General features: G+C 43.7%; 1 protein-coding gene across 1 annotated transcript in view; it reads left to right on the top strand.

Moving 5' to 3' along the window:
• rgs12b (regulator of G protein signaling 12b) overlaps positions 1–13,518 on the top strand; it is a 230,195-nt gene that overhangs the window by 141,742 nt on the left and 74,935 nt on the right. Inside the window, 4 exon segments of the mRNA XM_038805850.1 lie at positions 4,395–4,564; positions 7,685–7,777; positions 10,447–10,590; positions 10,931–11,110. Coding sequence (XP_038661778.1) covers positions 4,395–4,564; positions 7,685–7,777; positions 10,447–10,590; positions 10,931–11,110 — 587 coding nt within the window.

Below are 13,518 nucleotides of genomic sequence, written 5' to 3'. Positions count from 1 at the left end.
CCTGGGTCTCTGGAGCTGTGAGGCAGCAGTGCTAAGCACTGTGCCACCGTGCCACTTTGCGGAGGTCATACCTGGATTTTTTTGTATAGGTCAGGGTCGCCTGTCTTGAACGCCTCAGACCTGGCCTTCAGTAGGGAGTGAATCTCCCAATCAAACCATGGTTTCCGGTGGGGAAGGTACATATTACCTTCTTTGGCATGCAATCTTGCACATACTTGCTGATGAAGTTTATGACGGTGGTGGCATACCTGTTTCGGTTGGCCGTGTGTACATGAATATGGACCATTGCACTGGCTCCAAGTAGTCATGTAGGAGCTCTTCTGTTGCCTTGGACCAACATTGCACGACCTTCTTAACCAGATTCTCCTGTTTAAGTTTCTGCTTGTATGCCAGGAGAAGGAGCATCATCTTGTGGTCCAGTTTTCTAAAGTAAGTTCGGGGAATGGGGGAAGGTCGGTAGATAAATGGTAATAGTAATTTGCAATGGAAGAATTTTCTCAAAATCCAGACAATGGATAATTCATAAGACTTGTCTGATTATCCAGAAGTAATTTGCGCCTTGATGTTGGAAACCCTTGTGATCTCTGTGTGGGCTTTGAGAATTCGCATTTAAATATCTGAACAGACATCAAAGATGCAGGGAGCAGCAAGATTCAAAGGAGAACTTTCCTTTAGGCAGGGTGAACCTATGTTTTTATGTTCAGCAAAGGGCCTTTTAATTGGGCCATATGCATATGTACCCATTATTGTTGAATAGTACATGAAGGGAAGTTATGTTAGTGTTCTGCATGTTATCGCTACTGTGGAATAAACAGTTTAAGAATGGAATTAAATGCCTGACCCATTTTAATTAATCACTGTCGGGAGATTGAAGTAGTACACTTGCAAACAGGCGGGTGGTAGTAAAGAACTTGAATATTGCTGTAAAGAGCGACGTGTTGCTCAAGCCTTTCATCTTTAAGGGAAAACACAAGGGGCGCGATTCTCCCCAAAAATTTCTAAGTTGATTTGTGGCGGGTTTTTCAGGGAGTTTTCTGCCGGCAAGTTCCTCACTGTTATTCAGTGACACTTGGTCACTTTTTTGGGCCCTGGGGAGTTTCTCAGCAGTTTAGCCCACACGTAGAATTTTTTTTAGCACTGGTGAGCTGAACTCTGGGATCGGGCCGCCATTTTGAAAGGGTGGCCTTAAGTGAGCTTGTGGGGCCCCACACCCCCCACCCATGGGCAATGTCACCTCCCAAACACATGGACACTACCTCACACCCCCTAGTGAGGACACCCCACTATGGGGTCCCAGGGGGGCCCCCTCCAGGCCCCCCCCAAAGCCCCCTTACAGCACCCCCTCCCTTCTTGGACCCCCACCTATCACCCCCCCCCTTGTTTAATGGGCATTGCCCCCTGCCCCTTGGCACTGCCACCCAGGCAGTGCTCCTGCCAGCTTGGCATCACAGAGATGTGGCTGCAAGAGGATCAGGGCTGGGAACTAAATATCCAAGGATTGCTAAACCAGCCCCACAGGATGAGTGTCTTATCGAAAAGACAGGCAGACGGGCAAATGAGGCAGGGTTGCATTGTTAGTAAGGAATGAAGTTAAATCAAAATCAAGGAGCAATATATGATCTGAACGCATGGAATCTCTGTGGGTAGAGTTGAGGAATCGCAATGGTAAAAATACCCTGATGGGAGTTAGCTATAGGCCCCGTAGCAGTAGTCAGGATGTGGGGCAGAAAATAAATCAGAAGATATGAAAGGTATATAGAAAAGACAATACTACAATAATCATTAGGACTTCAATATGCAGGTGGACTAGGAAAATCAGGTTGGTAGTGGATCCCAAGAAAAGGAATTTTGTGGACGGTCTAAGAGATGGTTTTTTGGAGCAGCTTGTGACAGAGCCTCCTGGGGAACAGTCAATTCTAGGTTTGATGATGTGTAATGAGGCAGACTTGATTAGGGAACTTAAGGTGAAGGAACCCTTAGGGAGCAGTGATAGAATTTACCCTGCAGTTTGAGAGGGAGAAGCTGGAATCAGATGTAACGGTAGTACAATTAAATAAGGGTAACTACAAAGATATGAGGGAGGAGCTGGCCAGAGTTGATTGGAAAGGAAGCCGAGCAGGGAAGACAGTGGAACAGCAATGGCAGGGGATTTGGGGGGTTATTCGGGAGGTACACAGAAATTTGTGCCAAGGAGGAGAGGAAATCCTGAGTAAGTGGCTTGTCTATGGTACCCTGTCCTATTTGCAGCAGAATCTTCCGGGCACGGGTCAGGATTAGCAGTCACTATATACTCACTGAAACCCCACCAAACACCCCAGATGATGAACATGATCATCTTCGGCTCAAAGGACAAACAAGGAATCATTGCTGAATTGGTATTTCTGTTTAGCCATGGAATAGATGTTTGTTGAACTGACTTATTGCAGATCTGTTGGGCAAAGAGAAGGAGTGTGGGGCTAATTGGGCAACTCTCGAGTATGCATAATGTGCAGAACAGCATTCCTCTCTGTGATGTGACTTTATGAGCTATCTTTTGTGATAGTGATGGCGGAGAATTCACCACCATTGCTCTGAAATTTATAATAATAATTATAATAATAATCTTTATTGTCACAAGTAGGCTTACATTAACATTGCAATGAAATTACTGTGAAAATCCCCTAGTCACCACATTCGGGTCCACACATGCAGTTAAACATGGACATCCAGATGTTGCTGTCATTGGTTCCACACTTGCTCATAGGGGTTGCTGTTGAAGTTCCCTCAGATGGCAATCAAGTAGGAATCACTAAACTGACACAAACTTGCATCTTACGCTATTAATTTTGCTGTAAAGATCCTTGAAAATATGTATGCTCGTTGAGGTGTCACTGGGTTTTTTTTTTAAATATAATTTTTATTGGAATTTTTACAGAAAATATAAAACATAACGACAAACAATGAAATGCAACAAAATAACCCATAATAACTGTAACACCAGTTTACTGTAACCCCAGACCGTATCAACACATGTATCACATCCCCCCACCCCCCCAACCCCAATGAACAACAAAATAACTTAAAAATAAATTAAAATTAAATAAAGAAACATAGTCATTGTCCGCCCCCCCCCCTTTTCCCTCCCCCTTCCCCCCCCCCTCTTTTCCTCCCCCTTCCCCCCCTCCCCCCTGGGTTGCTGCTGCTACTGTCCCCGTACCCTATCGTTGAGCCAGAAAGTCGAGAAAAGGTTGCCACCGCCTAAAGAACCCTTGTACCGACCCTCTCAGGGCGAATTTGACCTTCTCTAGCTTAATGAAACCCGCCATGTCATTGATCCAGGTCTCCACGCTTGGGGGCCTCGCATCCTTCCATTGTAGCAAGATCCTTCGCCGGGCTACTAGGGACGCAAAGGCCAGCACACCGGTCTCTTTCGCCTCCTGCACTCCCGGCTCCACCCCCACCCCAAAAATCGCGAGTCCCCATCCTGGCTTGACCCTGGATCCCACCACCCTCGATACCGTCCCCGCCACCCCCTTCCAGAACTCCTCCAGTGCCGGGCATGCCCAGAACATATGGGCATGGTTCGCTGGACTCCCCGAGCACCTGACACACCTGTCTTCACCCCCAGAGAACCTACTCATCCTCGTCCCAGTCATGTGGGCCCAGTGCAGCACCTTGAATTGGATGAGGCTAAGCCGCGCACACGAGGAGGACGAATTAACCCTCTCCAGGGCATCAGCCCATGTCCCGTCTTCGATCTGTTCCCCCAGTTCCCCCTCCCACTTAGCTTTCAGCTCCTCTACTGACACCTCCTCCGCCTCCTGCATAACCTTGTAGATATCAGATATCTTCCCCTCTCCGACCCAAACCCCCGAAAGCACCCTGTCGCTCACCCGCCTCGCGGAGAGCGAAGGGAATCCCTCCACCTGCCGCCTAGCAAATGCCTTTACCTGCAGATACCTGAACATGTTCCCCGGGGGAGCCCAAATTTCTCCTCCAACTCCCCCAGGCTCGCAAACCTCCCATTAATAAGAGGTGTCACTGGGTTTTTGATGACCATATTTGATGATCATATTTGCTGCTGAACAGTCTCACTTCTTCTGTGAAATTGCTTCAGTACTGCTTGGCTGTTTACCCTGCATGATGGCATCACTGTTGCTTGATATCAGGAGGTCCTCTTAACTTGACTTCAGATTCGAATTGACATCGGGAAAGTAGAAGTCCATGCCAGAGAGAGTGCTCAATTTTTGTGGCAGTTTTCTATTTGGGTCAATGGCACCTTTGTTTTGCTACTGACTGAAATCCGTGCCTTATGGTTCTATTATTCTCATTATTATGATGACATTAGCTTTGACCTGGTGCAGGTCACCATGCAAATCTGTTGTGAGTCACACTATTGTTATCTTGTTTGACAGAGTTGAACAGTGCAGATCTCAAGACCTACAACAGTGAGAATAGCATCAACAGCAATGCCAGCCTTCCCAGTATCCAGAGCTGCAGAAAACAGGCAGAGCGGCAAGTAGCTAGTTGGGCTGTGTGCTTTGAACGACTACTGCAAGATCCAGTTGGCATCAGATATTTCTCTGTAAGTAAACCATCTTAACGGTAATACAACTCTGGAAAGGAAAATATGACCCTTAGAAGGTGCGCAATGAAGTATACGTCTGAGGTTTCCCTTATCATTGGATGCCCTCTGCCTTCTAGACAGGCACTACAAGAGGTGATTACTCATGTTTTGGACTGTAAAAAATGTCAATGTCACCACAGTCCCAGAGGACCATAGGCTGCTCCCTCCCTTTGAGAACAGACTGGTGGTGAATTAAACTGAGGGTCAGCACACTTCAGGCGAAGGCAAGGTTGAGAAGGAGGAACCTTCATGAATAACCTCGGCTGTTATGGGAATTGAACCCTTGCTGTTGGCATGGCTCCTCATCACGAACCAGACATCCAGCCAACTGAGGTTTGAATAAAGGGGTGGCAGGAAGAATAATTGGAATTGACGTGCGAAAAAATGATTGGCTTCTCTGTCTATATTGGAAGCCATGAATGGTGAAAGATTTTGGGCGAAACTTTCCTAAAGATTGGCAATGTCAGGTTCTGACTGAAAGCTGACATGTTTCTCCACAACCTGGCACTTCCATATTGGCACTGCCAGGGGGAAGTGCCAGGACACAGCCCAGCCATGTCTCTCACCGCCCCGGGCCATACTCGCCTCTGAGCCCCCAGCGTGGTCATCACAAGGGAAACCAGTAATGATTCCCACCAGAGTTTAAATTTATGATAATCAGGTTCACACCCTTGCTGGGTGGCGAGACCTCGTGTTGAGATCTTCCCTGCCGCCCGATCACAACTTGAGATCTTGACGCTGCAAATCCTGTTTGGCCCTCTCGGCAGAGTTGGCGCCCATAATGGATTTGCGCCGACAGCAAATCCGTGGCCTTTAATGCTTCAATCAGTGTTTAGGCTTTTTTTGTTTAATCATGATCATTTCTACTTTCACATGACCCACTACTCTAATCTTTGATGAGAGTTGCTCTCCAATTTTGATCTTTGTAATTTACCTTTTACAAAATTCAGCTTGTCTTATGGGGTAATCATGTCTAATGCCTATTTAAAATCCAATAAATGGAAGAGCAATGAATTCACTTAGTAAATTCATACTCCTATGATTTTGGTACTTTCTTCACCAGTTTTTGTAATGTAGAACTTTGTACAGGAGCCACTGAGGTTTTCCTTAAAAAGCCACATGTTCACAAGGTTTTCGACAGCACAGTGGGAAAGATCCCAAATTTGCTCTCAAGTCAAACCTGGCTAGCTAATCTCAGATGATACAATAGTAGGTAAATTACTGTTAACTTCATGCCTTGAGCTCGGAAGGGGATATTTGTCTCTCCTGATCATAATAATCTTTATTAGTGTCACAAGTAGGCTTACATTAACACTGCAATGAAGTTAGTGTGAAAAGCCCCTAGTCGCCACATTCCAGCACCTGTTCGGGTACACAGAGGGAGAATTCAGAATGTCCAGTTTACCTAACAACCACATCTTTCGGGACTTGTGGGAGGAAACCGGGGCACCCGGAGGAAACCCACGCAGACACAGGGAGAATGTGCAGACTCCATACAGACAGTGACCCAAGCCGGGAATCGAATCTGGGACCCTGGCGCTGTCAAGTAACGGTGCTAACCACTGTGCTACCGTGCCGCCAACTATCCAATGACATAAAAGAAAATGTGAATCTGGTACCTGCCTATTTTTTGATCATTTACAGATCTTTGACTTTCATAAAAAGAAATCAGGTAAGTTTGTTTCAGCTGCTGTAACATCAGAAAATAACACATTGAAAGGAAATCCACATAAATTTGAATTTGATTTATTGTATCGTGTATGGAGGTATTGTTCTCCGTACAGTCCAGACAGATCATTCCATATGTGAAAAAATACAAGACATACGTAAATATACAATGTAAATACATAGGCACCGGCATCTGGTGAAGCATATTGAGTGTCGGGCGAAGCATATGGAGTGTAATCTGAGTATGTCTATGTTCTTGCTGTTTTGTTGGTAGGATTATATTAAAATGTCTGGCAGGCACCCAAAACAAACTGTCTTCTTAATTATACTTTGATCATGACATTAGATATAAGTTCTGAGAATTGAAAGTGGAACGCATTTCATAGATCTCGAATATTGTACTGACATCTATGCTGCAGGCATTTGATTTTTGCATTTTTGAATAATATACCTTTGCCTAGTTGATAAAATCTCTAAGATGTAGCCAAGGATGTGGTTAGAAACCACACTGAGACTCTAGAGGGACCTCCTCGTAGTTGGTGAAAGGTACTTCTAGGAATGCTATTCCCCTGTAGTCTCTACAATTCGGCATGCCTCCTTGCCTGAACATTGTGATAATCATGGTGACTCTAAGGTCACTTTGACTTTCTTCATTCTGTCAGAGCTTCTCAAATAGGGCATGTATCTGAGGGATTGGTATGTCTCCTCCGTGTTTGTGTTTCTGCACGGGTATTGTCATGACCAGCAGCTTTGTAATTTTTCATCTGGTTGGCAGCAGTTACCACTTCATCAAGCATTGGCTCATTGCCTCGCTCACTTCTCATTGCATATTGTAGGAGTTTCTCCAGCAGTGCATGTCCATGGTGGAGTTCTCATTAAATAGTTCTACAAAGTACTCTCTCCAGCATGTGTTAATACTGTCCATGTCTTTGGGAAGAATCTTAGCATCTTTAGATCTTACCAGTGTTTGTCCATGTCTTGAGGATCCGTAGCTCTCTGGTTGCCTTGAAAAAGGTACATGGGTCTTGCATGCCAAAAAGCCGGCTTTCTCCATCATTTGCTCTACAAATCACCAAGTTCTTCACCGGCACCAGAATATCAGGCCAGATTTTGTGTTCAGATTCAAAGTGTGACTTTTTGACCCAGATACAGAAGTATTACTGACACATTTTTAATAAAATTTACAGTACCCAATTTTTTTTTCCAATTAAGGGACAACATAGCATATCCAATCTACCTACCGTGCACAGGCTGGCACATTTAATATATGTACATAATATGTCTTTACCTAAGTATACATTCCTTAGAATCAAGTTTCACAATAGGTAAGGTAATTATAATTGTCTCTGTACTGGATCAGTTAATATAGTAGCCTATTATCAACGGTGTTGCCTTGTTTTATATTATTAGGAGTTCCTTAAGAAAGAATTCAGTGAAGAAAACATTTTGTTCTGGCAGAATTGTGAGTACTTCAGCCAAATCTCTCAGCATGACAAGAAACAGGTGAGAAATATGTTGAAAGGTTAACTTATTTCCATGGCAATTTTCTGGCCTCTGCACTTCTCCTATACTCTTCATAGAAAGGACTCCACCAAACTTACTCTCTGTAGGTTTTGTGACCGTGAGTAAAAGTAATGATGAAGATATATTTTTCAACAAATAAACATTAATTAATTAATTAAATCTTTTTATTGTCACAAGTAGGCTTACATTAACACTGCAATGAAGTTACTGTGAAAAGCCCCGAGTCGCCACAGCCTGTTCAGGTACACAGAGGGAGAATTCAGAATTCTCAGCTGGTACGGGAATTGAACCCACGCTGCTGGCCTTATTCTGAATCACAAACCAGCTGGAAATCCTTTATTATTATAATTATACAATCATAAAGATGCATTACATACGGCAACAAAACCAAACATATCCTCTTTATCGTGGCCACTTGCTTTAATGTGAACAATGCAGTTGACCATTCATTTCAAATTTTTAATATTCACTTTTTTGCTTTTGTCTTGCCAATATAAATACAACTTTACTGTGTTGCAAGAACCATTGAGGGGAGACAGTAAAGAGAAAATGTGGAGAGACCATAAGGCATCTCGGGCAGTTGCCACAGCTTGTGGGGAGTACAGTGATCTGTACCATCTCCCTACCACTCATTCCTAGAGATTTTTTTTAAAAATAATTTTTATTGGAATTTTTTACAGAAAATATAAAAATAGAACAAGTATAGCAACAAGCAGTAATATGCAACTAACAGCCCCATAACACCCACAATTCCCCCCAAACCGTAACATCACATGTATCACACTCCTTCCCCCCCCCCCCCGCCCCCAACAAGAGAACTTAACCATACATTAAAATTAAATAAATCAAATTTAAATAAAATAAGCAAACATAATCAACGTCCCCCCCACCCTCCCGGGTTGCTGCTGCTACTGTCCCAGTACCCTATCGTTGAGCCAGAAAGTCGAGGAAAGGTTGCCACCGTTTAAAGAACCCTTGCACCAATCCTCTCAGGGCGAATTTGACCTTCTCAAGCTTAATGAAGCCCGCCATGTCATTGATCCAGGTCTCCACGCTTGGGGGCCTCGCGTCCTTCCATTGTAGCAAAATCCTTCGTCGGGCTACTAGGAACGCAAAGGCCAGCACACCGGCCTCTTTCGCCTCCTGCACTCCCGGCTCTACCCCAACCCCAAAGATCGCGAGTCCCCATCCTGGCTTGACCCTGGATCCCACCACCCTTGACACCGTCCTCGCCACCCCCTTCCAGAACTCCTCCAATGCCGGGCATGCCCAGAACATATGGGCATGGTTCGCTGGACTCCCCGAGCACCTGACACACCTATCTTCACCCCCAAAGAATCTACTCATCCTCGTCCCAGTCATGTGGGCCCTATGCAGCACCTTGAATTGAATGAGGCTAAGCCGCGCACACGAGGAGGAAGAATTTACCCTCTCCAGGGCCATTCCTAGAGATTTAATGCCCTCACAGCACATTGTTAAAAAGAGATGTCACCAAGTACATCTGCAATCTGTTAGGGAACATGTTGCTAATTTTCTCAAAACACAAAATCTTAGCATTTTTCCAGTGAGGCATCATCTGTGGAGGGAAAAAGAGTTAATGTTTCAGGCTGATGTGGCAAGAGAACCAGAGTCAGCATGAGGAAACGTTTTTTGACGCAACGAGTGGTTAGTATTTGGAATGTACTGCCAGATAGGGTGCTGGATACAGATTGAATTGTGGAATTCGAAAGTGAATTGGGTAACAAGCTCAAAGGATAAAAATTGTAAGGATATGGAGAAAAAGCAGGGCCATGAGACTAACTGAGTTGCTTCTTGAAAGAGCCTGTGCAGATGCGGTGTATTTATGATTTATTCTAAACATGTACCACTTCTAGATTTCATTGCATAAAATAGTTTTTGAATGTTCAACCTGAAGCAGTGGATTGGCAAAATAACGCAGTGCACCAAAATGCATCACGATGAGAAGATACATAAAAGCGAGCTTCTAACCCTAAATATAAACAAAAAATGTTGGAAATACTCAGCAGGGAAGGCAACATCAATGGAGAGAAATGTTTTTAGGCCGGGACAGGAACTAATGCTACTCCCAATGTTAAATTGCAGCGGGGCGGCCTGCAGTTACGTGGGTAGGCTCCCCTGACTCCATCCCGACAGACCTTTGAGCCAGGTAGGCATGGATCCCAGTATCTTATAAAAATCCAGCCCATAAATACAACTGACTGCAGCACAGCAAAGCTACTCAACCCAAACCCCCAACTACAATATTCAAAAACCACAAAACTTGGAACCTCTCTGGTTCCTAATTGCTAGGATACAATTTCTCTCAAAGTTTAGGTTGATTTTGTTCCACTTCTAATTTTTTTTTGTCATGATTGGAAGCAATTTTAGTATTTATTGCCTTGTTCCATCAAAAAATGAATCCAACACATGTCTATCTGCAACAATTGGTTAAAAGTTTTAAGCTCTTTGCCGTACTGTGCATCAGCCTACGTGGTAGATGTGAGGATGAAAACGTTAAAATCTTTCTCTCTGTTTATTCATTGTTTTAAATGCCCATTCGCTAACCACAGTATGTAATGTTTAACCTCAACCATCTCAAAAGACATTTTGCAGCTTTTGACTCATTTTCATTCCACTGTGTTTTACAGCTTTTGTATAGAGCTCGGGAGATCTACAGCAACTTTTTATCCAACAAGGCAGTCACGCCTGTCAACATCGACAGCCAGGCACAGTTAGCTGACGACATCATTAATGCACCGCACCCAGATATGTTTAAAGAGCAGCAACTGCAGGTGTAGTAATACAAGCTGAGCATTCGTTTATTTACATGTTCCATCGATAACCACTATTCCGCTCAAAAACCATTAAGTTGCGATGAAATACTTTGTTGAAGTAATTACACTATCAAATAGACCTAATTGTAGCAAGTGTTTTAACCTATGAAGGGATGACCCATAACCATTGCCTGTGATTTCACACACTGATCCCAATATGTGCATTACATTTACTTGTTATGCAGTTGCCTATCCTACATTTTTTCACAATGCATGTAAAAATAACATTATATCTCTTTTGATCTGAAAAATAACTGTTTAAGAAAAGAAATGACAATATTTCTTTCCTCCGAAGTAGATTTTTAACCTGATGAAGTTTGACAGCTACACTCGTTTTTTGAAATCAACACTGTACCAAGAATGCATGTTGGCAGAAGTGGAGGGCCGCTGCTTACCTGATCCTTGTCAGATACCATGCAGCCCTGCCTCAAGGCACAGCGCCAGCTCCGACCGGTCCAGCCATTCTACCCCAAACAAAGTATGTATTTAACTTTTCAGTTTAAAAACAAATTAACTTTGATTTATCCATGAGCTGGGTGTTCTGGGATGGGATGAGCGGAAAGAAAAACATCTCAAAATCTCAGCTCCTGGCCATAAGCCAGTGCTCCACGCAGCGTATGAGTGAGGACAGGATTGGACTCTGACAACCTGTCCGTGCTCATTCATGTTCGCGTTCTGGTGAGGTAATGTGGGATGACTGTGAAACACCAGCCCTGCAAGCTGCTCATGCCTCCAGAAAAGAAGGCAAGACGATCAGGGAGGAGGGAGAACAATCAATTAAGAAATAAACACAACTTCCAAAGATGAGTGAGCTACATTCTTGTTCTATAATCAAATAAAACATTTGTTAGGCCCAATTAATGTTGTCAGTTCAATGTAAGCAGCAGGAGGCGGAGAACATGCTTCAGCGTAGATACACAGTCACCCTCCATTCCACTACAATCACATTCATTATTACTTCAATTGGACAGTGGTGGAAGCTGATAAAATGCTAAATAGCTATATTCTTGATTTACTTTGGTGCAAGTTGTTTAAAATGAATGTTGGCATGCATTACACTACTTATTGTGAACTTTATGGAGAAGGGGCTAATTCTTAGGCCATTGTATTAATATAAGCAAATAATTATTTTTAATCGTGATCTGTCTGTGAAAGAGAAAAGGCAGGTTAAGATTTTAAATTTATACAATTCATCAGAGTTGAACACTTCGAAGTTAGGCGTACATGTTCAAACTGTTTAACAGAGATACTGCACTGAGCTTTCTCCTTCAATCCTACATATGCATACAGAATACAAAGTAGGAGTAGGCCATTCAGACACGTGGAGAATGTGCAAACTCCACAAAGACAGTGACTGGGGCCATGATGAACCTGGGCCCTCAGGGCCATGAGGCAGTAGTGCTAACCACAGTGCCACCGTACCGCCCAGAAACATTTCTGTAAAATCGTGCCTGGAATGTACGGTAGCCAAATTTGCCAATGACACCAAGATAGGTAGTGTTATCAAGAGGAATTGGAGAGTCTGCAATGAGATATAGGCAGGGTAAGTCAGTGGGCAAAACTTTGGCAGATGGAGTATAATGTGGGAATCTGAACTTGTCCATGTTGGCAGAAAGAATAGAAAAGCAGTATGCTATTTAAATGGAGAGAGATGGAAGAACATTCCATTACAGAGGGATCTGAGTGTCCTGGTGCAGCAAGCCAATGGGATGGTGTTGTTTTGTAAGGGGAATGGAATATAAAAAGTAGGGAAGGTTTGCTGCAGTTGTACAGGGTGTTGGTGAGACCACATCTGGTGCACTGTGAATAATTTTGGCCTCCTTTTAAGGAAGGACATAATTGTATTAGAAACAGTTCAGAGACGGTTCACTCATTCCTGGGATGAAGGGCTTGTCTTATGAGGAATGGTTGTAGAGGTTTATGTCCATTAGAGTTTATTGAAACATATCCTGAGGGGACTTGACAGTGTGGATGCTGGAAGGATATTTCCCGTTGTGGGAGAGACAAGACTAGGGGACACAGTTTAAAAGTAAGAAGTCTCCCTTTTAAGACTGAGCTGAGGAGAGTTTCTTCCTCTGGGGGTCATTAGTCTATGGAATTCTCTTCCTCAGAGAGCAGTGGAAGCCGGGTCATTGATTATTTTTAAGACTGTTAGATAGATTCTTGGTTGACAAGGAAGCCAAAGGGGTAGACAGGAAAGTAGAGGGCACAGTCAGATCAGACATGATCAAACGGCGGAGCAGGCTCCAGGGGCAGAGTGGCTTACTCTTCCTAATTCATATATAGAAGCAACAAGATCATTGGAAATCACGATCACCCTGAAATTTCACCTTAATTCACATAGCATCCTTAATTGGGTGTATATTTTCGTTCATTGTTTGTCACTCGATCAATATCGTGGAATCCTCCACTGGGAGAACCATCAACATGGGACTACAATGATTCATTGGAGTTTAGAAGATTGAGAGGTGATCTTATTGGAACATAGTCCTGAGCCGACTTGTTGAGGTGGATGCCGTGAGGATGTTTCGCTTATGGGGGAGATTAGAACTAGGGGGCATACATTAAAAATCAGGGGTCTCCTATTTAAGACTGAGAGGAGGAGAACATTATTCTCTGACTGTCATTGGTCTGTTGGCCTAGAGAGCATAGGAGGCAAGGTCATTAAATATTTTTAAGAATGAGTTTGATGAGTTGAGGCCACGATCAGATCAGCCATGATCTTATCAAATAGCAGAACATGCTCAAGGGAGCAAAAGGCGAACCACTGCTCCTAATTCATATGTATATGATTTTCTTTTACTCTATTACTACTCTTTACTAATGGGGAGGCAGTGGTGTAGTGCCATTGTGATAATTCGGAGACTAGGGGTAATGGGGACCTGG

Source organism: Scyliorhinus canicula, chromosome 8 (genome assembly GCF_902713615.1).
Source record: "Scyliorhinus canicula chromosome 8, sScyCan1.1, whole genome shotgun sequence".
In the NCBI taxonomy this organism is placed as follows: domain Eukaryota; kingdom Metazoa; phylum Chordata; class Chondrichthyes; order Carcharhiniformes; family Scyliorhinidae; genus Scyliorhinus; species Scyliorhinus canicula.
Note: the sequence above shows the minus strand (reverse complement) of the source record. Positions and strands in the feature narration are given on the sequence as shown.